Source organism: Olea europaea, chromosome 12, assembly GCF_002742605.1.
Source record: "Olea europaea var. sylvestris chromosome 12, O_europaea_v1, whole genome shotgun sequence".
Taxonomy (NCBI): Eukaryota; Viridiplantae; Streptophyta; class Magnoliopsida; order Lamiales; family Oleaceae; genus Olea; species Olea europaea.
The window spans coordinates 7,780,553-7,808,236 of NC_036248.1; the positions used below are offsets into that span (position 1 = coordinate 7,780,553).

The 27,684-nt window shown below is 34.9% G+C and overlaps 4 protein-coding genes across 7 annotated transcripts; all 4 read right to left on the bottom strand.

Annotated features, from left to right (window-relative positions):
* Positions 1 to 735: 735 nt before the first annotated feature.
* LOC111405458 (V-type proton ATPase subunit G 1-like) lies at positions 736 to 7,257 on the bottom strand. 4 transcript variants are annotated; one of them, XM_023034351.1, is made up of 4 exons: positions 7,126 to 7,257; positions 4,754 to 4,866; positions 1,497 to 1,597; positions 736 to 1,152 (listed from the first exon to the last, which is right to left on the bottom strand). In XM_023034351.1, exons 2-4 carry the CDS (start codon positions 4,839 to 4,841, stop codon positions 1,009 to 1,011), a joined length of 333 nt encoding a protein of 110 aa, XP_022890119.1. In that variant the 5' UTR covers positions 4,842 to 4,866; positions 7,126 to 7,257; the 3' UTR covers positions 736 to 1,008. The 4 variants fall into 4 exon arrangements, with proteins under 4 accessions (XP_022890119.1, XP_022890122.1, XP_022890120.1 ...); XM_023034354.1 differs by having other exon boundaries at positions 4,754 to 4,861; positions 7,126 to 7,256; XM_023034352.1 differs by having other exon boundaries at positions 4,754 to 4,842; positions 7,126 to 7,247.
* Positions 7,258 to 7,769: 512 nt separating this feature from the next.
* LOC111405457 (probable LRR receptor-like serine/threonine-protein kinase At3g47570) lies at positions 7,770 to 11,319 on the bottom strand. Its single transcript, XM_023034350.1, has 2 exons — positions 8,373 to 11,319; positions 7,770 to 8,298 (listed from the first exon to the last, which is right to left on the bottom strand). The coding sequence occupies exons 1-2, from the start codon at positions 11,047 to 11,049 to the stop codon at positions 7,919 to 7,921; spliced, it is 3,057 nt and encodes a 1,018-aa protein (XP_022890118.1). The 5' UTR covers positions 11,050 to 11,319; the 3' UTR covers positions 7,770 to 7,918.
* Positions 11,320 to 12,264: 945 nt separating this feature from the next.
* LOC111405459 (caffeoylshikimate esterase-like) lies at positions 12,265 to 15,884 on the bottom strand. The gene is made up of 3 exons (XM_023034355.1): positions 15,544 to 15,884; positions 15,008 to 15,471; positions 12,265 to 12,840 (listed from the first exon to the last, which is right to left on the bottom strand). Exons 1-3 carry the CDS (start codon positions 15,710 to 15,712, stop codon positions 12,445 to 12,447), a joined length of 1,029 nt encoding a protein of 342 aa, XP_022890123.1. The 5' UTR covers positions 15,713 to 15,884; the 3' UTR covers positions 12,265 to 12,444.
* Positions 15,885 to 25,100: 9,216 nt separating this feature from the next.
* Positions 25,101 to 26,562, bottom strand: LOC111406521. The gene is made up of 4 exons (XM_023035933.1): positions 26,478 to 26,562; positions 25,815 to 26,392; positions 25,629 to 25,721; positions 25,101 to 25,508 (listed from the first exon to the last, which is right to left on the bottom strand). Exons 1-4 carry the CDS (start codon positions 26,560 to 26,562, stop codon positions 25,101 to 25,103), a joined length of 1,164 nt encoding a protein of 387 aa, XP_022891701.1.
* Positions 26,563 to 27,684: the final 1,122 nt, after the last annotated feature.

The following is a 27,684-nucleotide window of genomic DNA, read 5'->3' on the forward strand; positions in this document are numbered from 1 at the left end:
TTTGGAATGAGCACAGGTTGTGTATTTATAGGTGTTAGTGGTTGAGTCCTAGGAGGACTGATCCTGCCACAATCCTTCTCCTCGTAGGAAAAGGAGTTGGTGTTTCACTTCGTATTCGAATCACTATTTGAGTCAAAGAGGGAGTCTAAGAAGATAGGGATTGTGTTCAAGGTAGGATTAGAGCTTCCATCGGTTACGTATGGAAGTTATCGAGTCAGCGCAGTACCCCGACCTCATACCCCCGATCTGGTTTTGGTGTTTTTAAAGGATGGGAAGGTCGGGGTTCAAGGCGATGGTCGGGCTTAAGTGGTCAGGGTTCATATACTGACGATATCTGGTATAATCAGTAATAAACATGTATTCTCAAATAAGCATGCAATAAAAAAGGTTGAATCCTAACTTTAAGGGTCCCCATCGTCCCGCTCCTAAAGCTTTGTAAGGAAGGTAAATCGCGAAATGTGCTCCGACAAATCAGGAAACAAGAATTGTCCGTACACTGCGCCTACAAAGAGTCCAATTCCATGTCTCAAGAATCGAACTCCCACACTGCGACTGCCAGCAAGGCGTGAGAGAACCTCACTCCTGTCTTTTACACCACTAGGTTATGTCCCCAAGGTTATGTCCCCAAGGGCTAAATAAGCATGCAATAGAAAGTCCTTTAAGCAGTCAAACTGTTGGCATTTGAGTAAAAATAAAAAATAAAATCCATTCTTAATGGACGTGTTGGATACTAAATTAAACAAATAAATGTCGACTTTCTAAAGTCTGAATATCTCATAAAGAAAGTGTATGGTACAAAGAGTCCGATAGTAACACAATTACTATCCCATCTCCTTGATGCCAGAAAGAATAATTGAAAATAAAGGGGCAAGTTGCAATAATACACATAACATAAATGCTAAAATACAAGTTGAACGAAAAACCAGTGGAAAGTTTCCATAATAACAATCTCGAAGGAATAAAAGAAACGAGAGCACAATGTGTTAATCCACCTCTCCAAACGAGATCTTAGTTTTTAACGGTCGTCACATGCCTCAGAAGCATTTGGACAACGTCATGGGAAATTCTTGAAGCCTCAGTGTTTAGGTGATGAATCTTCGCCTCTGTTTCTTGTTCAAGGCGCTTTACATTAGCACCCGAGTCTCCACTACTCTGTTCAATGCAACATGACAATCAAAATTTAATCAAGGATGAAGAAATTTCAGATTGCAAAACCACATAATATATAATTTGAGTTGATATCAGAAATTCAAAAGTGACAGTAGATTCAACCTGAAAAAAATTTCACACGACTGTGTTAACAAACACGGTGGGAACAAGACCAAAGGCCAAAATTTTCTTTTCACACGGTTAGCAGATTTTTGGAAGTGGAATAGACAGTAGGGACTACTTGGGGGATCAAAATGCTAATAAACAGAAGTTGAAAAACCCCAGAGTGAAAAGGGGTACAAGTTGGGGAGGACTTGTGCAATTTAGCCTTCTGTCAAAGATTTTACCTCTGCAACCTTCCTCTGAAACTCAGCTTCCATTTGAGCACGGAATTCAGCAATCTCCTTCTCGGCCTCTTCTTTGGCCTGCTTCAGTCGAGCCTGTTTTGCTGCAGATGAAAGGCAGACAAAATATGAATATCTAGCTGCTCAAGTTCATTCCATTCAGTCACTTGACATCTCATGATTAGATGCAGATGAACTGAACCAAATACTGGGGAGTTTCAAGCTGGAATTCAATCTTCAATAATTGCATAAAAGGCTCAAGGTCAAATACAATTGTAGAAAAAGCATTTACTACTAGGTAAAAACCTCAACTGTGTCCCAAGTTTGGAGAGAAAGAATGATCGAAGACTCAACAATGTCCACCTCTATATTAATTTAGAAAAACCCAACGGTGTCTTTCAGAGAGAAAAAAAGGATAATCCGTGAAGTAATCCTACCATCCAAAATTGAATGTCCTGATTTAACGTGGTCACTTCAGCTGAAGTTTGAAATATGAAGGTATATCTTGCAGCTTCTAACTTAGAATCCAAAATCACTCTGGAAAATTAACCAAAGCAAGCTAACTGGGATCCAGAATTACTACAACTACCATTGATGAAATAGAATCTCCTTCGCAATTGCCAGGACAAAATCCATCTTATAGCATGCATCACAATCCCCATACTAATGGATCTCTTCATCAATTGATCCATTTTAATTTAATGCATTTTTCTCTCTCTTCTTTTCAACCATACATTTTTCAATAAAATAATATTACACGTAAATCCAAAAATTTTCCTTCTTTTTTAACCACACATTTTCCAAAATATCACTATCCCAAAATACATTTTTCCCTAAAACCTCATTAAAATGGAGCCCAAACCAATGATGCTCAGACTCGAGTACGGATATTTATCTAAGTGTCGAATCTTTTATTTTCTAAAATGTAAGATACGAGTACATGGCTAAAAATAGTCAAAATTTCAAACACGGGTACGTGGGTACGTCTTTCAAATTTCAATTTTTTTACTAATCCAAAATGCCATTTTGAAAAGACCGAAACAAATTATTAACAAAGAAAGAAATGAGTATTGAATAAGGGGTTAAGATGAATAAAATAGAATTTTGAGGATTAGTTTTCAATTATGGGAATTACTAAATGTTATATAAAATAGAAAATAAGAGATTTAATTGTAATTGGAACTTAGTGGAGCACTAAGTAACATTATATGGAAAATATTTTTATTTTATACAAACGAAATCCTAAACCACCGTTACAAAGAGAGAAAGAAGGAAAAAAAGGATTGAAAGAAAAAAGAAAGAAGAAAAAGAAGGAAAAATCTAGCGTCGCCATCCTTCTCCACCCTCTCGGCGGTGACACTAAGTTTCTAGAGAGCGAAAACGGGAAAGAAGAAAAGGGAAAGTAAACGAAAAGGCAAAAAAAAGAAAGAAGAAGCAAAAAAAGGGCTAAGTATCCAGTTGAAATTTGAAGGATCCAACACGTATCTCATACCCATAACCATGTCATGTTGCATCCGACACGGGTACTCCGACTATTTTGAAGAATTCGAGCATCAGAGGCCCAAACAGACTCAAGGAACCACTAAATTTCCGGTTTTTACATCCAAATTCTAGGGCTTTATACCCTATTCCCCAAAAGTACAAGAAATCCTCTTGCCCTAAGGCAAAGAAATCAGTGCATAATCACAAGATATTGAGTTTAGCCTCCTAATATAGGTTCCTAGATGACTGTTTAACTTTATTTTACCACCTCATATGTATAATTGTGGCTAAATGACACTGTGATGTTGGCATTTTCAGCTGGTGACAGATGTGATTTAATGATAATGCTATAAAAGCATCTGATCTGCAATTTTTTCGCAAGGGCCTTCCAACAATGGTTTAGGTGAAAACTTGCTTCTTTTTTGAAAGAACTTTTGCAGTATGAAGCACGTACAATTCTTCAAGGATGGTGTGTCCATGTCTGTGTCCAAGTCCAACATATATCATGTTGTATTAGACACCGACACTCCTTAAACAATCTACGACAAGTGTGTGATATACCACACGACATGTCCCATTTTTTAACTTTCTGACACTCGAATTATACTATAGGAACACTCATCAGGGAAATGTACATACCATGTGACATGTCCTATATTGTCATATGGTTTTTAGTTATAACATGCAAGGATCATGTCCCCAACACATAAAGGACAAGGAAAGTCCCAACTTATAAATTCTGGTATATCAAATAAACTGAAATTTTCAGTTAATCCTTAAAAAATTTAATTGTTCACGTGTCCTTGTCCATACTTCTTAGCTTTTGCACTACAAGAACAGTTTATCCTTGTTAAAAGAGGCATTCTTCGTTTTCTATAGACACAGTTTCATCCTTCTCCTCCTATGGCCTACCCCATCCTCCGCCTCCCTAATGCCTGCCCAGAGCCCTATCCCTGCTCCCTTTCCTCTTCCCCTCCCCCATGTTACCATGTCACTTAGGAGACTATCAAGAAGCTCCTAAGTCAAGGGGGTATAAAAGGCAAAGGTTGAGTGGAGGAGAAGCTGCAAAGAGGGGAAGAGGAGGGTAATATGCAGGGGGATTGGGAGGGACATACAGGGGCAATAGGTGGAGATGCAAGGCGGTTGGGAAGCCGTTGATGAGGGTGAGGAAGAAGAGGGTCGATTAAGCCCCTATTTGGCTCCATTTTTGAAAAAAGTGTATTTTTCTCTCTTTTTTTCATTCACACATTCTTCAATATAATAATATTACACGTAAAGCCACAATTTTTCCTTATTTTTAACCAGGCATTATCAAAAAAATCACTATTCCAAAACATATTTTCCCCCAAAATCTATTTTTAACAGAGCCCAAACAGGGGCTAAGGATTAAGACATTTCAGAAGGCCATTTGATATAAAGGTGAAAAACGAGGCCTTTTTCATTTCCTCTCCAACTTGGTCCTCCTTAAACATCGTCCTATAATTGATGGGCATAAATGAGGAAAAATGGACTTGGATGCAGCGGAGGCCATAGTTGGATGAATGATAAAAAATAACCATGCCTCACTTCACCAGTCATCTTTTGAATAACATTGTGTACGGTAAAATTATTAGCCAAACCAGTAGTACAAAAGTAAAACATGACCCAGAAAATCCAACTTCCTAAATCTAAAAAGCCCAACCAGCAGATTCAGATCAAGCTTCTCAGTAACCAGGGGCACCTTCAGTGGTGATAAGTCAAAAAGTCAAGTACAATTATAAAGATAGAGAGATAATCACCGGTTCTAGCAGCATTGACAATATGTTGAGCTTCTTGTTCCGCAGCTAATAAGAGTTGAATTCCATTTTGGCCGCTACTGGATGCCATGCTGAAAGATATCAAAGCAGCTGTACTGATAAATGACAAGTACCTAATTGAATTAGATGATATTTGAGAAAATCACATGCACTTGAGAAATATCAAGATTATTTTGAACACTTATACAAACACACACAAACTCCATGAATGTTTAACAACAGGATCGGTAGCAAGAGATTCACTTTAAACTGATTTCAGCTTCACATTTCTAAAAGTACAATATCGACTTTAGAACTAACCCTAAATAATTTAATGATGTCAAAATGCCCCTTAAAAATGTGGCGTGCAACATGCAAATATTATTTATTATAAAATCCAACCTCGCCATTAATAAAATTCTTTCCAATAACAAGACGGGTACTATACTTCAAGATATAGAGTTCAACACACTAAATTGTTTTATCTATGTTTCAATTTATGCACTAAACTATAGTTCTTTGGTGTCTAGGATTCTACCAGTATCAACCAGAAATCAAACAAACTAAAAGTCTCGTGGATAACAAAGCTCTAAGGTTACATTGAAATTTGATTGAAGTTTAGAGATTTCCGCTACGTTTTACACCAGTTCTTATCTTCATGCCAATACGGCTAGATCTGTCTCTTCATTGTATTACCATGTTCACTGCAGATCTAATTGATTCAGAAAACGCTAAAAATGGTAATTTGCTCTGAAAAAACATGGTATTGCAACTAAAATAGTCTTTCATCTTTCACTAAATTCAAGAATTTTTAAGGGGAACAGGACACTTTCCAATCAAAATAGCGCAAAGAGAGAAGAAAAGGAATATTGTATTATGTAATACTGGAAATCATCAAGGAAACTAGTACAAAGGAGATCTAATTAGATACAAGCAGTCTAGAGCTCCAATATTTCTACTAATCTAGGCTATTATGTACATCTTGATGTCAACATTAGCTATCAATGTCATACTAATCTCAACGCACCCTAAAAAATGTTTCAAAATCAGAGACTACAATTAAGGAGATATTACTCTATTCCCACTACCATTTGTAAGATAAAAAGCAACCAGATTCAGTTCTTAATTTAAGTCCTGTTTGGTGGGATTAAAATCAGATTTTTAGTAAATTTGATAAAAAGTTGATGAAATGTATGGTTGAAAAGTAGTGGAATCCATAAAGTTTTATGTGATTAAAAAATTGATTGGTGACTTTGACTTAGATTAAAATCTGAATTTTAATCACAACCAAACAAGAGCTAAATATTAATATTTCTCTATCTTAGTAGACGTTTACTGCTTGAAAAGGGAAGGACTTCTCATCTTCTCCTCATTATGGAATGGAGATGTCTGTGATCAACTTGTCTAATTACAATCTAAACTACAACCCTCCAGCACATGGCCATACATTTGTTACAGCGTAAGCATCTCAATCTCAAAAACCCCAAAACTATATAAAATGGGAACCAACAGTAGAAAATTCTCGAGCCTATTCTCCTACCTCACCCTAGTTGCTAAATTCAAATAAAAAATCCTAAGAAGAATAACCTAATTTCCACTTAAGATACTAAGTTACTTAAACAAAAATTACTTTTCAAGAAATATTTAACAGCAAAGGTAAACCAAAATCACCTAAAGGACTATAAATAGAAACCACTGTAATATCCTACAGTAAAGTTTCAGCAATCATGCCCGCACAGTACCCTTTTCTTGGATAGTTTAAAACAGCTTTCATGCATGATTCAACGGCAATAACTGCGCCAATGAGTTATCTATTCCATCTTTTCTTTTTCGTTCTCGTATTTGGCAATGACTAAAAATGTGTTCGGTAGAAGTTGCTTTAGATCTTGCAATGGATCAAACAGTGATTCGTCATCTAGCAGAGGTTCAATTCGGTATCATAAACAAAAACCAAAACCGAAACTTTGAACCAAATCAAGAACACAAAAGATTTTCACCCAAAATTAAAAACACAAGTATACAACCCAATTACCAAAAATTCTGAAATGAAATTACACGATTCATTAAAAAAAAAAAAAATAATAATAATAATAATAATAAAATCATCATTATTTTCGACAATCTGGACAAAGTCCGAGGTAACCGTTTTACCAGTATCAATTAAGTCAAACAAACTGAATCAACCAGATAGCAGATCAAGAAAAGCAGAGCAACCCTTCAAGTCTAGATCTATTTTGTTCGAGTAAAATGAGGCAAGCCAAAATGTAAACAAAATTAAGATCATAATAAGAAAAAAAGATCTATTTTTTAAATTTGTTTTATAAAATTCAGAATTTGTGTGTAGAGAAAGATTCGGTGCGATAGGAAAAGAATACCTGATGAATCGGAGCTTAGACAATCGTAGACGACGATTATCGGATGCAGAGACGAGTTTAAGACTTTATAGGGACTAACCACCAAGATTTAAGTTGAAAAATATGTTTGGTCAAGCTTCAAACGAATGAAATTACAATTTTTTTACTCACTTTTAAATGTTTAGGTCGAATAAAAGAGGCAATCATAAATTCTGGTTTATTTCCATAGAATCGTGTTTTGATCATAGGAGCTCAATTCTTATATATTTTGGGTGCATTATCTAATCTCGGTTTTAAATGTTTAGGTCGAATAAAAGAGGCAATCATAAATAAATATGTATTTTGAATAGGATTGTGACGTGATACAAATGCCTATGAAAACTGCTTCTTTTTTATTAAAATAATGTTTTTAATATTTTTTTATCCTAAGATGAGCTTTGAACCAATGATCTCTTAGTCAGGCACTTTGGCCGAGTCAATAATCAAGTCAGGTCAGATAACTATGCTTTGACCCAATCACTTTATAGTGAAAATAAAATACTTATGAATAACTTTACTTTAGCGTAAATATTTCAACCTTGGCCAAACACATTTTTAATTATTTTTCATTCTCAAATTAAATTAATGCTAACAAAGAGTGTGAATGATACACGATACCCCAAGTATAAAGGAATAACTTTGCATAGCCTTTTGTCATTTCTGTGTTAGAAGTCTTGAAAATTGAATGACTTCTACAATGTGCAATGGAAAAAATCCCACGATAGTAGGATTAGGTTCCGAACACTTCAAGAACAAATATTCCAAATTGCTTATTTTATTGGTACATTCCAGTTGCAAGAACAGTATTTCTGATGGAAAGTAGCTCATAAGCAGCATCACTCATGCTCAATCTCTCTTTTGCTGTACTCATCGAACAAGCCAATCCTACTTCGAATACTGAAACGAAGCACTCCTTCAATTTGTGAATCTTTGTGTAATTCGTGTTCATCTCCACTGATTTGCATTCTTCGACGAGTACTGGATCGATAATTTCAGCTACTCGATCAGGCAAAGCTACCTTAACGAAAGAATGTAGGCTAAGTCCATCTTTAAACATGTCGTCTGTAGGCCTTTTTCCAGTAAACATTTCTAACAGAAGAATTCCAAAGCTGTACACGTCACCTAGAGTCGAAACCTGACTTCCCATCCCATACTCTGCAATGCACATATTAAAAGAAGGCAAAACAATCGAAAGATCCATATCGTTAAAGGGCTCAAAATGCATTTACCTGGAGCAGCGTAACCGATAGTTCCTCTCGCACCAAATGAGCTTGTCGGGGTGTTTTGATCATCTGTTGGAAGGAATTTTGCTAAACCAAAGTCTCCTACATGTCCAACCATTTGATTGTCCAGTAGAACATTGCTTGGCTTAAGATCACAGTGAATGATTGTTTCATGGCAGTGATGATGAAGATAATCAAGTGCAGAAGTAATGTCAATGGCAATGTTCAGTCTCTGAATAACATTCAATTTAGATGAATCATCACTTGAATGTAACCATCGATCCAGATTACCATTATCCATGAATTCATAAACCAGAGCTTTGAAATCGTTACCTCGATTATCAATACCTGAGCATGCTGTTAGCACCCTGACAAGATTCCGATGTTTAATATTCCTAAACGCTTCACATTCGACTAGGAAACTCTTGGAAGCCCCACGTCGAAAAAGATCGAATACCTTTACAGCAAGAACAGTTTCTGTACCATCAAGAAATCCTTTATACACAGACGAGAAACTACCCGTTCCAACAAGATTTGCCGAACTGAATCCATCGGTAGCTTGAAATAGAGTTTGATAGGATAATTTCAAAATAGTGTCTTCTGAAAAATCCGAAGAAGGGACCCTTTTTTTCTTGGAATAGTAAAGAATCAGTAAGGCGGCAGATAACAAGAGAAGTCCTAAAATACTACATACTAAAGAAATTGTTAGTTTGAAAGTTAAGGTCGAAGTGAACTTTTGGGATGGTTTAGGTTTATTTTCACATAAAGGAATTTGAAGTCCAGGTGTGTTGACACAAAGATTTGGATTCCCAATCACTGAAACAGTAGTTGCATTTCTAAAGATTCCTTCATTTGGCAATACACCCTCAAAGGAATTGAAGGACAGATTTAAATATTGCAAATCAAAGCTTCCCAAAAATTGAGGAATTGTTCCTGACAGATTGTTTTGAGAAAGATCAAGAAATCTTAATCCTCTTAAAGTACTCAAAGATGAAGGGATCGTCCCTCGGAAGAAGTTTTTGTTCATGAGAAGTTTTTCCAATCGGACACAACTGCTGAGGGTTACAGGGATCTCACCAGACAACTTATTCTCGGAAATAACAAGTTCACCTAGATTATCAAGATTTCCAACTTCAGTCGGAAGCTGACCAACTAGATGGTTGTTAGATAAGTCCAAATATGAAGATAAGGAAGAGAGACTGAAAACTTGTGAAGGAATTGTGCCATTAAGATTGTTCTTGGAGAGATTCAATCCTTGCAAGTTCTGGCACATTCCCAGGCTAAATGGGATTTCACCGTAAAAACTGTTATCGTTTAGATGAAGCTTGGTTAGAAGGCTTAGATTTCCAAGAAAAGATGGAATTTTCCCAGAGAAATTGTTGTGTGATAGATCAAGAATATGTAGATTCCTTAGCTTCCCAATTTCAATTGGGATATGACCTTTGAATTTGTTACCCCTCATCTCAATATTCGTCAGATTTTCGAAATTTTCTATCCAACTTGGAAGGTTTCCTGATAGTTGATTGTTGCTTACTAATATCCCCGTAAGTTTTGTGGAGAGATTTCCGAAATCTTTAGGCAACACCCCACCAAAGTTGTTATCAGATAGGCCTAGCTCCTCTAAATTACTGGCGTTGTTCAGTGACGATATGAAAATCAGATCAGTGGATTCTCCATTTCCCAAGTAATTGCTGGAGATGTCTAGGTGGCTGAGTTTATGCAGATTTGAGAAACTAGGCATGTTTCCAGTGAGTTTGTTTCCTCCGATAAAAAGAAACTCAAGATTCGACAAATTTGACAGGGAAACAGGAATTGTTCCTGTAAACTGGTTTCCTGCAATGCCAAGATAGTACAGGTTTGGAAGAGTCTTGCCGATATAAGATGGAAGTGTACCTTGCATTTGGTTCATTGGCACAAAAATAGTTGTAATAGAAGAAAGATTGAAAATTGTAGGAGGCAAAGAACCAGACAATCTGTTTTCACTTAATCCAATGTATTCCAGTCTATTCAGCTGTCCGAATTCATTTGGAATCCTCCCGGCAAGCCTGTTGGAGGAAAACCCGAAAAATTCCAGGGATGACGCGTTCCCAAAAGTGCTCGGGATTTCACCTACAAGACTATTTCTTGGAGCTTGAATCAGCTGAAGCTTTGACAATGATCCAAGTTCTGTTGGAATCTTTCCATAGAGATTATTCCATGAAAGACGAATCTCGACAAGATTAGAACAAGCAGACAGATTGGCAGGAATTTCTCCATCAAATGAATTATTCCTCAGCCATAAGAATCTCAATCTTCTCAAATTTCCAAGTTCTTGAGGAATGTTTCCCATAAAGCTGTTGTTATCAAGAATAAGTTGATGAAGAAAAGTAAGATTTCCAATGTATGGGGACAGAGATCCTGTCAGTTTCTGATGCTGAAGATTCAAGCTTGTAATTTTTTGGTATCTTCTACTGCAAACAACACCTGGCCAGTGGCAAAAATGTGCAGATTCATTCCAAGAATTCAGGAAATTAAAGGGATCATTAGTTATTCTGCTCTTGAATTCAAGAAGTGCTAGCCTGTCTGTAGCATTTGAATTTTGTGAATTAATGGGCACAAGAAAAAAGCATAAGAACAAACAGAAGAGAAATGCTTTTGTCATTAAGGTAATTTGTTTAACTGAAAGGAGCAATGCCAACTTCATCTAGGCGTTGATTGGGGAGTGCAGGGTACACTGGTTTCTTGTCACCAGGCTAATGAGAGTTGGTATGACTTCTATTGGCATTATATAAGTGGAGATGATGAGCTAACCAGTCATATAACCCCATAAGATGGGCCTTTCACAAGTAGTCAATTCAATGAACTCTTTCGAGAATGGACGATATGGTGGTCCATTTTCTCAGTAGGGCGATTTTACCCTCTGTTCACAATGACAGACTCATATGAAGGGATTTCTTTTGTAATATCATTGTTAGACGGAGTTGAATAGAACTCACTCTTAAAATTGACTTGCATGGTAATAGTGCCCAATCCTAATGTACTTATAAACCCCAAGACACATGTCACAAAAGCAATTGACACTCAAAATGAATTGTTTTCCTCAGTTTTGATGGATCGAATTATAATATTAAGATTAGCATTTTAGAACCTTCAATTTGTTTACACGTTTCTCGCCTACCTGTTTCTTTCTATACACCACGTATCCCTTATGAAGTCAATTTGTTAGGTAAAACGTAAATGATAGCATATGAATTGTCTCGTCTAGGGACTCCTTTCTTATGGGGCTAAGAAGTTTGAAAATTAATGGCATATTTTCCATTATTTGTAAGTTCATATGCAACTTAGTCAAGATTTCAACTACTTTATTTAACTTTATTTAACAAAATCAAATCTAAATTAAAACTCTCTTTGAATATTATACAAGAAAGATAGGGACATTTTGACATGAAAAGGAGGGTTCCTCCACTCATCGTCCCACAAGAAGCCAGCTTACCAGCGAATGAACCAGAAGCACAAGTCGAATGAACAAATAAACTTGTCAAGAGAGCTTTAATTTTGTATACACGTTTTATCATAGGATTCAACCTTTGGTGACTCGGAAATCAAAGGTTATATTTTTTTATGTTAGATTGTGACCTATATAATTACTCTAGAAAACGAATCGCTTCTTCTTGTCAAATTTGTGATAGAAAATTGTAGATTGCTTTTGTGTAACATTTTCCAGTTTAGAATTTGATTAAGTGAAAGGGAAAACATCAATCTAATATTAAACAGATTTGACTTTGTCTTGGCAGCAACTACCAAGAAAAGGTTAGCTCCGCAGCTGATCTACAGACAAGGTAATTTGGTACATTAGTGGCCGGCATCAGACCAAAAAGACCTAATGGAGTAATCCCGTGATCTCAGGTTAACGATGCTATTAGGGCCTCAGTAAACAAAGGCAAAATCGAGATGTTCCTCGCATAATATTAAAGATCAGCCATTAAGGAATGAATGCAATCAATTCCCATTCATCCAACTTATCAGTTTCGCAAATTTATACCATTCTACATTATATGAACCATCAAGATAGTTGTAAATCATAATATATCCAAACCATCTACTTAATCTCTGTAGCATCAGCATCAGCAGCATCTCCATCCTCGACCACCGAGCCAGCAGGGGCCTGATCTGCTCTAGTCATGAGCCACTTCACAACCTCTCCGAACACAAGTTCCACATTTTCATCAGGCTCTCCAACCAGCTGATGCCACATTCCGGGATAAATCTTGAGGGTTTTATCCTTACTCGCAGCACATTCATACAGCCGTTCTACGCAGGCTGGGTCACATACAACGTCACCACCTCCGTGCACGATCAAAAAGGGAACGTCCACCTGATTAAACAGTCCTTGTAATTCTCTGCACACCCTCAGTAACTCTTGTGCCGTTGCTGCGCGTGGCCTTTGTAAGGGCCTCCTTGGACTTGCTACAGCCAACTTTCGCTTCCATTCCACCTTACATTGTTCAAGAAAGAGATCAAATCAACAAATACAATAAACTAAAGGAGACAAAGGAAACTAAATAACAAAATAACAATTTTCTAATCATTTATGTTAATCTTGCAGATAGAAAAAATCAGTATAACTCTTCAACAATGAAAATTCAGAAGTTAATGACATTGCAAAACTTGTTATTTAAACATATGAAAACTTGGGCCATAAATTGAACTCTTGGGAAGAATTCATAATAAAATGATATTGCAATACAGAGAAATGCTCAAGAACTATTTATTGACAGATGATTTGCAATTTTTTCATGTACAATGCTTAAAAATATAGCAAATTAATAAACTTTTGCTTACAAACCAGAATTGAATTAGAAAGAATACTACATTTGTCTTACTTCAAAGTATTATGTGACAAGAAATTGAATCAGAAACTGTAGTTTTTAAGTTATAACTTTTAACTCTAACCTCACCACACGACTGCAAATTTGAACTCTCGGAGTCTAAAAAGATTTACAAGTAACATCAATATTGTATGGCTTCTCTCTCGAGTTTCTAACATTCTCATGGCGCGTAGATGTTGCATTCGATTTGAATGGTGATAAGTGTATTTTATACACTTATTCGGAGCTTAAAATAGTGATATTTGGTAGTTCTTTTGACAAAATACATCTTAAATTATTGTATTTTATGTCATATAGGTAAAACTCAATGGTTAAACGAGGAATTGAAAGAAAGAAGCGAAAATTGGTGAAAAAAATGTGAAATCCAAAGTATGAGGACTAAATTGTAACATTTCAATAGTTGATTCAGAGCATGAAATGAAGGTTGAAGATGTTACGGGTTCAATTGGATACAATTGGAAGTTAAAAGATAAAATGACTTAAAAGTTTTCAAGAATTGAATTCGGGGACCAAAATGCAAAGTTTGAAAGAGCCCAACTTAAGAAATCTAAAATCAGTAACTTCAAACTTCGCTTGGGCGAGAGCCCCATTTCCTACTTGGCGACAGCCGAGGCCAGAATCTCAGTTCGCGGCTTGTTTCCTTTTTCATTCCAAATTTTACATGAAAACCACTTTCTTGCACAATTTTTTATCTAATTTCACCTTTATAAATACAAAACATGGGCAGCCAAAAAAAAAAAAAAAAAAAAAAACCTGTCATATTTATAGTACACTCTAATATCCCATCAATTCATACACCAAAGAGACAAATTCATAGTTTTCGAGAGAAAATTAAAGGGGACTTGCAAGAATTCAATCAAGTGAAGATTCCACACTTTGAGAAGATAAGAATACAACTAAAAAATCAAAGGAGCAATTCAAGGGATGAAAATATTAAGAAATTCACTGTTTGAAACATTAATTGACAGAGGAAGAAGATTTTGGTGCAAAATTGACTTCTTTTTCTACATCTACAGTAAATATTCAATGACAACACATTATTTTTCATCTTTCATTATGAATAGCTAAAATGCTTGTTAGGGAGAACAATATAACATATTTGGGACCTTTATTCAAGATTTTTGTTTTTTTATCTTTTATGAGTTGATTTTGCTATGAGCTTAATGTATTGAATTACTTGATCACTAATTTGATGATTTTGTGAATCTTTTACGAATCAATATGTGAGTTTGAGATTTAGACCATATATAAAAATTTGGTAAATTAGTATAATGTGTAGAGATACCTATATTGATTATTGCGGACATAAATAAATTCTTAGAACCAAGATTTTGTTTAACTAAGGTTGATTTGCATAGAAATGTGGAATTGAATTAGTTAAATAGGCTCAATTAGAACTCGATAGAAATAAATTGAATACAATAGGAGAATTCGATCGAACACTACATTAGATTGTGAATCTTGATTTAAGACTAAAAGATGATCAATAGCTATCTGTTCATTATTTAATTTTTAAATCAATTTTTGTGTACATCCATGTATTCTTACCATTTAGAGTAAAAATCAAAACATACAAATCTTTATTTGCTTTGTCGAATAGTGGTCTAAAGCTCAATATAGTATCGTAGCTTAACTAGCAATTTGACCTGTCTAAAGCTCCAAGTACGAGGTTTTGACCATGCTTAACTTTTAAGAGATAATCCAAGACACAATATATAACAAATAAAATTAGTCCAATTCAATTTTGTGAAAAATATTAAGGAAAAATGTTACCTTGAAGGAAACAAGAGGTAAGGAACCGCGAGTCGGGACCACGCACCAAGTTGGAATCAAAGCAGCCGCTATGGATAGGAAATGCTCAAGCGGCCATGGAGGCTTGAACTTATCACTTATACCACACATAGCCCCATTCAACACGACGCCGTCAAACGGCCTCACCGGACAGACCCCATCACGGCGGAGCGTGATCAGCAACGCAATTGCCCCACCCAATGACTCCGCATACAGAAACGCCGGAAGAATTGGGGCATAACCCGCACGAAATTTATTGAAAAATAGGACACATTCATCTACCACAAGACTGATATCCGGCAAATGGGCGACTAATCCCTCGGAATAGCCATGGCCCATATGGTCTATGGCGCAAACAGCAAAACCGTGTTTGGCGATATGGACAGAAGTCAAAAGAACGAACCAGCTGGACTCTCCGGTGTAGCCATGGACCACGCACACAATACCTGTCAAAATTATGGCAAAATCAACCTTCACTTACCCTCGTTTATTAAACTGTGGACAATAGATAACGATACCTTTGATGGGAGTTTGATCAGGGGTCCACCATTGAGAGAAGAGCTTGAGGCCCTGCTTGCTGGTGATGTACTCCGAGGCGTGGCTCACCGAGTGGCGTGCGTAGAATTGTTCGGGACTCAGTGAGCCAAACGGGCTCGTCTCGTTGGCTTCTGCTATTGGGTGCTTCATTATTGGTGTTTGATGGGCTGGGGACCTAGGGTGTGTAAATAAGAGACGAGAGAAGGCGCGACGGACGGGTTGCGTTGGATAAGTTATTGGTTCTATCAAGAAACCTTCTTGGAGCTATCAACTGTTGTACAGGGAAAGGCTGTCAGTAAATTGACAGGGGGACATTTGGCTCAATTCCATTGGTTATTTACAAAAAATCAAAAATAAATAATTGAGCATTTTCCCATTGAGATTTTACAGGAAAGATGCAAGGAGGGTGGGCTCCATGTAAATTTTTTTTATTGAGATGAACTCCACTAATATGTATATTCTATAAAATATCTATATGTATTTCCGTAAGTGTAGAACTGTTGAATAAATAAATTCCAAGTTGCTTGGCAGTTATTTCCGTGTACTCAACAAATTTATGGAAGGATAAATGGCAAAAATACAAAATAATGCTTGAGAGACTCTCCAACTGGTTAATTTTAATAATGGCCGTTTGAGACCAAATGGAACCCCAAAATATTATGAAATCATTTAATTTAAGTTTGGACTGTTTTAATTGCTTCAATGATTTAATTTGAAACTAAGTTTAGGACTCCATGGGCCTTTAGGCTGCTAGGCGGCAATAGGAGACATTGGACTGCTCTACCCTAGGTTTGCAAGGAGCGACCACCGGGAATGGGGAACGTGATGAGTTTAGTAGGATCGTGAATAATGTTGTGTAATACTACAGACGTTATAGAACCAATTTAAGTGATATGCAAGCGATAGAGCGTAGTAAGCCCCTGTTTGACCTTATTTTTTCAAAATTCATTTTTAGACCCATTTTGATTCCAATTTTTTCAAAAATAAGAATGAAAAATATAGTCATTATAAGACCCACACAAAAGATAAAAAATCAAATATGATGGTTTGATATAATGGATAACAATCATATTTTTCATTTTTGTAGCTAAAGAATGGGAATCAAACGGGGCTTAATCACATTCTCTTATAAAATATTTTACACGTAAATTTAAAATTTCTCCTTAGTTTTTAACCATACATTTTCCAAAAAATTACTATTCAAAAACATATTATCCCCCAAAATGAGGTCAAATAGGGGCAATGTGACTCATTTCCCTATTTGTAAGATGATGCATCAATTAATAACATTGTATATTTTGAACTAATGTTTAGCACATGTGATAGTAAATAACGTTACTTGCAGGAGCTCGTGTATACATGACGTGGGGCCCATATCTAAGGTCAAGTTTGGGAGATTATGTCATCACCACTCTCAAATGAATTGCATTAAGTTAAAAAAAAATGAATGTCCAAATAAGTTGATGGTTTGAATGTAACAATCTGCAAAGTAAAGAGTAAAATAAATTAAAGTTCAGTGGTCATTAGTGAAATTAGCTTGATTTATGACATATTTAAGACAACTCACAATAAACAAGATAGATTTTCATCTTTAATAATGTGTCACGTGCTAATACTATTTAATCCATCTTACTAAACAATTTGTAACACCATGATCACTAATAGTCATCTCCTTTAAGATGTTCGTTTGGGAAGAATTTATAAGCGACTTAATTTATAGATAGAAAAAAAAAAGTAAAAAAAAATTGATGATGATGTTTGATGGGGATTCAATCAAATTTTTAATAAATTTTGATAAAAATTGAAGAAATGTGTGATTAACAAGTTGTGAGTCCCATAAATATGTGATTATAATTATTTGTTGAATTTGAAGAAAAGCAAAAAATAATAATAACAATAATAATAATAAAATTAAAAAATCCTTCCCCCATCCCATCCTTCATCGCTACCTACACAACCCATCGTTAGGGAGGTCTTGAAGGGGGAGAGTAGAATGAGGGAAAGCTAAGAATCGAAGGAAACATGAAGGGAAAGAAAAAAACGAGGAAGGAAAAAATAAAAGGTAAAAGTGGATGGGGATGGGGAAAGCACTGTGATATAGGAGCGACCCTAGCGAGGTAGAAAAGGGGTTAGTGTGTGGAGGAATAGGAGTCGAGGAGGTGCACGGAGTGTATTCTCCCCCCTTCCGCACTCCATTTTTTTCTTTTTTTTTAGGTGAGAACTATTTACCCATATGGATAAAAAGCTAGAGTCAGGTGTTTTTTTTTTTTTTTTTTTTTTTTTTTGGTTTTTTTTTTTTCTTTTTTTTTTTTTAGGTGAGAACTATTTATCCATAAAGGGGAAAAGCTAGAGTCAAGTGTGTCTTAACCAAATTGTGGGTATTTTAAGCACGATATTGTCAAATTGTCCGAAAAGACAATGCTAAATCTTTCATAACCTATTGTCACGGACTTGGGCCATTTTAAGCACCATCTTATTTTAGTACTTTACAATGCACATAAAACCTTGTTGCGTTATCGTACTGTAATTGCCTTGGGTGGTTACATTTTCCCTATGAATAAGCACAAAAGGATGTTGCATTATTTAATTGTGGTGGAAGAGAGGTGGTTGCAACTACCAACTTAACCCCTTCATGCATTCATTGTGAACACTCCAAGATTGCTCATTTTCACTTTCAATTATTTTCTACTATATGTACAGGGCCTTATGGGTCTGTCCCCCTGTAACGTACATGATGGAACCCTATAACGTATATGGTTCCTCCTCGTATAGCATCTCTTTATTTTCTACACACATTTTCTTTTTATTTCACATCAAGGTTACTTACCGTATAATATTTTTTAGTATGAAATTATAATGTGCGGAGAGTGGAGATGGGATTAGATCAAATAAGGTAAATAGTCTGTAAATGACATATTTTTCAATAAAACATAAAAGAATATATTCACCTTAATCGACTATTATAAAGCAAATATTTTTTTGATAAAAAGATTAATCTCAAATAAGTAACTTATTTTATTCTTTTTTCAGTGAAATGACTTCAACACTCTTAGATAATTTAATAACGTAATAAGGTCATCTCGAACGCTGCACCAAAATTTGCACTATTTTGTACCAAATCTTACACCAAACCAAAATTTTTCTCCAACCATTACACCAAATGAACAGTGATTTATTATTTTATTCATTCTTTCGATTTTTGACAATGTATTTATTTAAAAAAATTATTTATTTATTTATTTTATAACTATATAAATTACTAAATCATAACTTCGTTAAATTAACAAATATATTGATTACTAAATTATTCACGTGTTTTATATATTACGTTAAATTTACAAAAATAATTGATTATATTATTAATTTATGATAAACAATTACGTTAAATTTATAAAAATAATAAACTTTAATAATATAAACTTTACGTTAAATTAAACTTTAAATTTAAACTTTATGAATTAAAATTTACGTTAATTATTATTGATTATATTATTAAAATAATAAACTTTAATAATATAATTAATGGTGTAATTAATTATTATTATTATTATTATGATCATCATCATCATCATTATCATTATAGAACGAAAATAACACAAATATTCTTAACTATTATCTTGAAAAATGAAAATTAAGGGTAAAATGGACATTGCACCATTTGGTGCAAAAAATGGCGTAATGAATAGTGTTGCACCAAATATGGCGCAACACTATTCACTTTGCACCACTTTGTACCAAAATGGTGCAAAGTTTGGTGTTGCATTGAAGCAATTTTGCACCAAAAAATAGTGCAAAATGGTGCAATGTGTTCGTGTGATACCCGCAAGCGTACGAGATCGTTGATAAGTAATAATAAGTGAGTTAAGAGTTATCGTCCCACAGGGAATAAATTCAATTTAAGTTTACTAGTTTCGTACGAAATCCGAATTATGAAAATAAAGTAAATATTTTGATTTGATTTAAACTAAACTAATATAAGAAAGCAATGAAAATTTGGGTTTTGTCAAATTATGGAGAATTGTATTGGATTTCGATTCCGCCTATTGCTATTTATTTCAATTCTTAATTCGTAATCTAATTCCATTCACGTGTACTTGACAATCGATAACGCTAAATTATTCAATGCTCTTTTCCAAGACACACGAATCTATGATTAACACGACCCGATCATATTCCTAATCCGAATTCATATAAAAATCACGCATTTAGTTCAAGTTATCAATAGAATTGCATGTATGATAGATATTATTCCTAATCCTAACTATACATATTAATTTTGCCGCGTTCTAAACTCATTGTGAGTATTCCTATACTACAACAAGTAACTAACTATTCAATTGATGACCAAACAATTCAATAGTACAATGGGAATGCAGAATTAATCAAGAAACACAAGAATTAAACTAAATTACTTGTCTTGAATTTAAAATAAATAACAAATAGGGTTCATCTCATCCAATAAAAAAAGGAATTAGCCTAACATGATATTGAAATTAATGAACAAATAAAAGTGGAAGGACATCATCAAAATTTTTGACGGAACGTAATTAATTTTTATCACAATGATTCTACCGTCTTTTTCTTCTTCGATGTTTTCTGCGTGTGTCGTCTCCTTCCAGTAATTACTTGTCTCTGTCTGCGTATATCTACCTCCGTTCCTTTGCATTTATATTAATTCCAGCAGTAGATAGGTTGTGTATCTTCGGCTGTTTGTCTCTTCCAACAACCGCCAATTTGCATTATATATATATATCACACGTACTTTAGATTTTGCCATTTCTCGTCAATTTTTGCTTCTTTCCTTCACTTCCTTTTCATTCGTAGAGTTTTACCTATTAAACGTAAAACACAACAATTTAGAATATATTTTGTCAAAAGACTATCAAATATCGTTATTTTAGATCCCCGAATAAGTGTATAAAATACACTTATCAAACACCCCCAAACTCAAATATTTGTTTGCCTTCAAACAAAATTATAACCTAAATAATAACAAACAAGCATGCAAAAATATTTGGTTGGACAATCTAGCTTTTTTATCTCATGATTTGAGATCATCGTATTAAATCTACAAATCGTTTCAAAGTCACAATACCAAACCAACATCCACTCTTCCAATACAAAACCGACGTGTGTGTGTGTGAAAAATTAAGTAGACATTAATGACTTCACAAGTTGTTTCAATTTTCGACCCTCTATGGTCAAATATATCATTTCATCTCTCGTAAGATTCACACACCCTCAAACTTATTATATTTTTTTCACTATTTTTCCAGCGTGTGATCTAAGGTTGAACTTTTCATTACTATCCTTACCCTCTCTTGTTCAAGTGGACATCACTGGTTGCAAGTCAATATATCAATGAACAAGGATTCTCAATTAATTTGATTGCTTCGACCGCCAAGACTCAACTAGACTAATTATCTTTAATCGAAAGTTAAATTTTCTCGAATAAGTGTTAGGACTTAACAAGGTATTTAGTGCTTTTGTTTTGTCCATGCACTTGCTTTTTCTAATTTTTAAGAATTTTTTTTTTATTCTCTCCATTAGGCATTCTTGATGACCCCTGTAGCAGGCTTTAGGCCGATGACTCCCAAATTAGACGACTTTAGGGCACCAGATTTTAAGATATCCTTACAGGCTTAATAACTCGAGTCAAAAAGGCTTCAAAGAGAATAATTTATTTTTTTTCAAGTGCAACTTCATCTCTAATTGCTTTCTGTAACACCCCGAATTCTAATAATCCGAAACTTTACGAAACATGAATATACCTTGAAATAAACAATTTTAATATAACGAGAAATTCTGTAAAAGATTGAATAACATTTAATCAAAAGATAAATTTAAATATACAGAACGTTTGAAAACATATCATTCATCCAAAAATTATTAGAACAGTTAAAACTAATTGAAAATTTATAATGCACTTACAATTGGGTCAAAAATGAATAACCCATTATTAGTTCTAGTGTTTTTGAAAATTAAAATACTTCATAACGAGGATCCATTGGTCCAATAGCAAATCCATCCACCGCCGTCCAGCATACTAATTATTACCTGAAAATTGTAAATAAGGGGATGAGTATAACGAATTATACTCAATGAGATACTTGCTACTCCACATTCAAGTCAAACATGAAATTACAAATAAATTATCTTACCAACATAACATGAGAATTATCACACCATGACAAATAATAATTCTAGGAAGCGCTGCAAAATAACATGAATGCTAAATTGTGCCTTGAAAATAACGTGAAGACTAAATTGTGCCTTAAAATGTATCATGATTTCTCTCGAAGGAGCCTAAATTAAAGTAATTAAATTCATAATAACGTATTTGAAAAGATGTGGAAAAACCACTAATAGCACTAAGTATCTCACCTTTTGAAGATGAAAGTGGAGAATAAAATTGCAGAAATGTGATTGCAATTCCAAAGTCTTAAAAAATCTAAATAATATAGAGGAATATTTTAAAGAGGGAGAGATAATGGACGTGTAGTAGAATGTGGTTTTAGTGCTCTATTTATACTGTTGAAGTCGGGTAATCACGTGGGGGAAGTGAAATTTCAGCCATATTTAAATTCGTATTTCATGCAATCTTCTGAGAAATTGATTCATAATTCCCGATTGATATAGTATGACTGGAGATTAATTATTGGTTTTCTGTCAATTTTTATATTAATTACAATTACAACAAGGAAATGATAGGCATTACACTGCATGACTTTTACACGTGGACGGGGAAAACAAATCTGCCTCCTATTTGCATAATTTACTCTAATACAAACATCTTAAATTGTCAATCTCCTAATGGCCGAAAATTATAAAATGTATGCTTATTAATTAAATTAGAATTTCAGTCTAATCTTCCCAAAATTTGTTCCAATTAGGGGACACAATGATTACTAATTATATGGACACGTGAAAGTTGTAATGAAATGCATGGGTTACTCATGTACTAAAGTCTAACATCAAATAATTCAAATTCCTTTGATTTGCATTTAACTAAATTTGTAAGCAGGAATTACGTTTTAATTGATTCTTAAAAATGTATAATTATTAATACTTAATATAAAGACTTTGTTTAACCAAAACTTAAAATTCTAATTTATTTAGCTAAACTAGTGGTGACAGTCAACTGGCGAAAAATCTAATCCTTTAAAACTCTTATAACCATAATATTCTTTAGATGGCTAAAACTCGGGTTTAACTTGACCAAATTAAATTTTTCTTGAGTCCATAATTCGCCATTTATTATGAGCTTCAAAATGAACCCAATATTGGTAGAGTAATTCTAACTCCTTCAATAGTTAACTATTTGGCCCATTTAATAAAGTATAAAATAATTTGATTTTTTTTTCAATTTGGTCCCTCAACTAATAAGATAACTATAGAGATAATCAATTAACTTGTATAAGAACTTAACCAAACATTGCATTCCTATTAAATGGCAAATAAAAATATATGTGAATTTAAGTTAAAAATTCGGGATTCTACACTTTCTAAATGACCCATGTAACGAGCTTTAGGCCGATGACTCCCAAATCAGACGACTTTAGGGCATCAGATTTTAAGATACCCTTGCAGTCATAAAGTTTTAGAGAGAAGTTCTAAATTTCAAACTATATGCCTTGATTAGTGCAATGTACTTTATCACACACCTACTCAAGTAAACCGACTTCCAACTCAAGACTTCACCCAATTTTATCTTGTTAGTCTAAGACAATCCACACATAAGTTTTCACGCATGGAATCCCTGTCCACATTTATATCTTCCTACAATAGCAAAATCACCCCCAAACCGTGCTAAATTTGATCTAAGAAAAAATAATTTGTATGGTATGGACAAAGCGTCTATGTCCGATTAAATCAACCTATCAAGCATATGAATCAACTCATTTCATCACAATGTCAAACTCAATTCTAGTGCATGTATAATATCAAGTTTTGCAAAGTTGAGTTTCAATTAGTCTGCATGCATCTTATCCACAGTTCATAAATCAATACCAAATCTTAAATTTAATCATCATAGTCAGTCAAACTGTCTAACTTACACAAGCACACAAACAAAAGAATAAAAAAATACTTTTTTTTTGTTTTTATAAACACACAAAAATAAAAAATTTAACTCTTTTTTTTTTTTTTAGGAAACACATAAAAATATACGAAAAATCAAAAACTCAAAAGTTTTTCCCACCCCCAAACTTAAACCTGACATTGTCCTCAATGTCTTAAAATATAATTAAGAATACAAGGGGACAGGGAAGAAAAAGAAGAAAGTACTCCCGAATTTTCCTATTGAACGTAGAAGGCACTTTGGGCGACTGTTAGACATTCTCCTTCATCATATTTTCCCCTTAGTCTATGTTGGTTTGAGTGTTCCGCGACATCATATTCCTACATATGTCAGTTAAATCAAACATTAGAGATCAAATAACCTAAGACATGTGTTACTTAGCCCAAACATCTAATAAACCAACTAAATCTCAAAGACCTAAGAGAAAACGTGGTATGGATGATGAGTCCCTAAAATAAAAATTAATATAAATTATCTTAGGCTATTCTAAATTTAAAAAATGAAAATAAAATAAAAATAAAATGGATAGAGATATTGGGTTGCCTTTCAACAAGTGCTTAATTTATAGTCTTTAGCTAGACTTTGTTGTTTCTAGGCTCTTCATAGTGGCTTGAAAAGTGAATTTTCAGTTCTGCATTTTAAGTACTGGTTGCACTTCTTTCTTTCATCCTTCACTCTCCACATGATCAAGTTTTTATGGCTATCCCTACCAACAATTCCACCTACATTTGGCCGGCCTTTGTAACTCTCCCAGTGATCAACTCGTTGGCAGTTTTCAAAATATGATGGTTGCTTGATTGGATTCTCTATGGTGAAGCTCTGTTGCTTATCCTCCACCCTCAGGACTATCTTGTTTGTATCAAAATCAAGTAATGCCCCGACTTGTTGACAAGAATGGCCTTCCCAGTATTATTGGAATTTGGGATGCCTCTTCTATGTCTAGAATGATATCAACTGGAAAAATAAATTTTCCCGTCTTAATGAGCATGTCCTCGACTATTCCATAGGGATGTTTCAATGTTCGGTCCGCCAGCTGAAGGATAAGCCGCCTTGGGATCTCCCAATCCCAATTTCCTGTAAAGAGGCAAAGGAATTAAGTTAACACTTGCTCCTGAATCAATTAAACAATTAATACCTTGTAAGTTTCCTATGGAGCAAGGTAGAGTGAAATTCTCTAGATCTTTAAGTTTGGGAGGGATTTTGTGCTGGATGATCGTGCTGCACTCTTCAGATAGTGTTATTGTTTCACGCTCGGGCATCTTCCTCTTTTTAGTCAGCATCTCCTTCAAAAACTTAAAATAGTTTGGGATTTAAAGGATAACGTCAATGAATGAGATGTTGATATGCAACTTTTTGAGGATTTCCAGGAATTTCATAGCTTGCTTCTCCAATTTGGTCTTCTGTAACATTTGAGAAAAAGGGACCAGAGGTGTCAGTGAAGTGTCAGGAACATTTGCCTTAAAGCTGTGGATTGTCTAAAACTGTTTGTTGGTCCTTTTCTATTTCTTCTTCAGATTGTTCCATCGGTTTCTTATCCTTCGTAGGCATTTGAGTTTTCTCTGTCTCCTTCCTCTTTACAATGATTTCTGGCAATTGAACACCACTCCTAGTAGTGATGGCCTGAACCTTCTCTGCTGTTAGCTGGCGTTGAAGTCTTTGAGGAAATGGAATGGGTGGTACATAAGCTTTGACAGGGATCGTGGATCTGGTAGATGGGAGCTCAATAGTTACATAATTTACCACCTCAACTGCTAATACCTGCTCCCGTGGGTTCTTCTCCCTGTCACTCGGCAAGGTACCCTGTGGTCTGTTGGCTAATGTAGCTGCTATCTGTCCCACCTGATTTTCTATGTTATGTTTGGAAGCCTATTGATTCTGCATTACTATTTCAGTCTTGGTGATGTGTGTGACCAGTAGATCTTCTAAGGATTGCCTCTTACCTTGCTGTTGCTGAATTACTGGTGGATTGCCCTACATCTGATTTACTTGATCTGGATTATCCACCCACAAATAGTTGGGATACTTGTTCAAACCCGGATGGTAGTTGTACGGGTAAGATCCATTTTGCCTCTGATAGTTCTGCGCATAACTGACCTCTGCTTACTGACACATGTGAGTAGAAACCAAATGGCAGCTTGAAGTGATGTGATCTTCCCCACAACCTACGTATACATGAGCTGGATGTTGTACCATGTGTACAGATTGAGTTAAAGTGTCGAGCTTCTTCGTTATTACTTCCATCTGCGTTGCCAATGCTGTCACTGCGTCTACATTATGTAATCTAGCTGCTTTTCTCGGAGCTTCCCTATCTGTTAGCCAGTTGGCCTGATTCTCAGCAATCCTTTCAAATAAATTATGTGCATCATCCACCTCGATAGTCAAAATTGATCCGCCCGCAGAAGCATCAACTATATTGCAAAATTCACCGCGCAGTCCATTATAGAATACATATATTTGTGCCAGTTTAGGAACATCGAGATTTGGACATTTCCTAAACGCACTTTTGAACCTGTCCCATGCTTCTAGATATGTCTCATGGTCCTTCTGTCTAAAAAGATACACTTCGTTTCTGATTTGGTGGACTCGAGACAGTGGGAAGAATTTCATGGTAAATTTTTGTACCATGTCATTCCACGATACGATGCTTCCAAGAGGTTGTGAGATCATCCATATTTTTGCACCCTCCTTCAAAGTGTGAGGGAATAAACACATTCGGAATGCATCTCGTGACATCCCCTCATGACTAATTACTGTTAGAATTATAGTTGTTCAAAATAATAATAATAATAATAATAATAATAATAATAATAATAATAATAATAATAATAATAATACAATTTGTTGTGGGCTTAACCATGCTGCCGCATGAAGCCCTCCTGAGAATGGGAGGGCCACTTGCACTATAACCATGCGACTGCATGGTTATAGCCCATGCGGTCGCATGGTTATACAAAGTAACCGTTGGGAATTCGTTTTTCACCGTTTTTCTTTTGAATTTGGTGCCTTTTCAACATAATTTTGCACCATTTCGTGGGAACTCTTCAAAGCCTATATATAGGTGTTCCAATTGCAATGAAAAACACTCTTGAGAAAATTAAGAAATCCACCCCAAAATTATTCTCCCAAATTATCACATAATCAATCCTATATCTATTTTCACTTGTTCTTTGTGAAAGATACACTTTGCTTTTGGTGTTCTTCACACAAAGGCTTGTTTAATCCTACAAACTATTTGCCGAAACTCCTCAAAAGCATTGGAAAGGGGGCAAATAACGTTTGAGGATAGCGTTATCATTTTCGTGTTCAAGCCTCTAATCATATCTATATTCTTTTCCTCTTTGGTACTACCAATTTTCTTCTCTTCATTGCTTTAAATTTCCAACAAACTCAAACGTTTTTTTATTTACTGCAATAGAGTCAGAATCTACTATTGCTACTATCAAAATGATGAATCAAGATCTGGTGCGTTTGGATAGATTCAATGGTGCAAACTTTACAAGATGGCAAGACAAACTCAAGTTTCTTCTAACGGCGTTGAAGATCTTCTACGTGCTTGATTCAAAATTGGAACTCATTCCCGATGCAACTGACAAGGACACCGAAGAAATTCGCATAGAAAGGAAGAAACGAGAAGAAGATGAATTGATATGCCATGGGCATATTCTAAATGCATTGTCCGATCGACTATATGATCTCTACACAAACACTACTTCGACTAAAGAAATCTGGTATGCATTAGAAAGCAAATACAAAGCCGAGGAAGAAGGTACTAAAAAGTTTTTAATATCTAAATATTTTGATTTAAAATTTTTTGACAATATATCTTTATTGCGTCAAGTACATGAGTTACAAATAATTGTAAACAAATTGAAAGTGGTAAAAATTGAACTTCCCGAAACTTTCCAAGTGGGAGTAATTATTGCTAAACTCCCTGGTTCTTGGAGAGGATATAGGAAGAAAATTCTTCACAATTCCGAAGATTTTTCTTTAGAAGACATACAGAAACATCTTCACATTGAGGAAGAATCAAGGGCAAGAGATA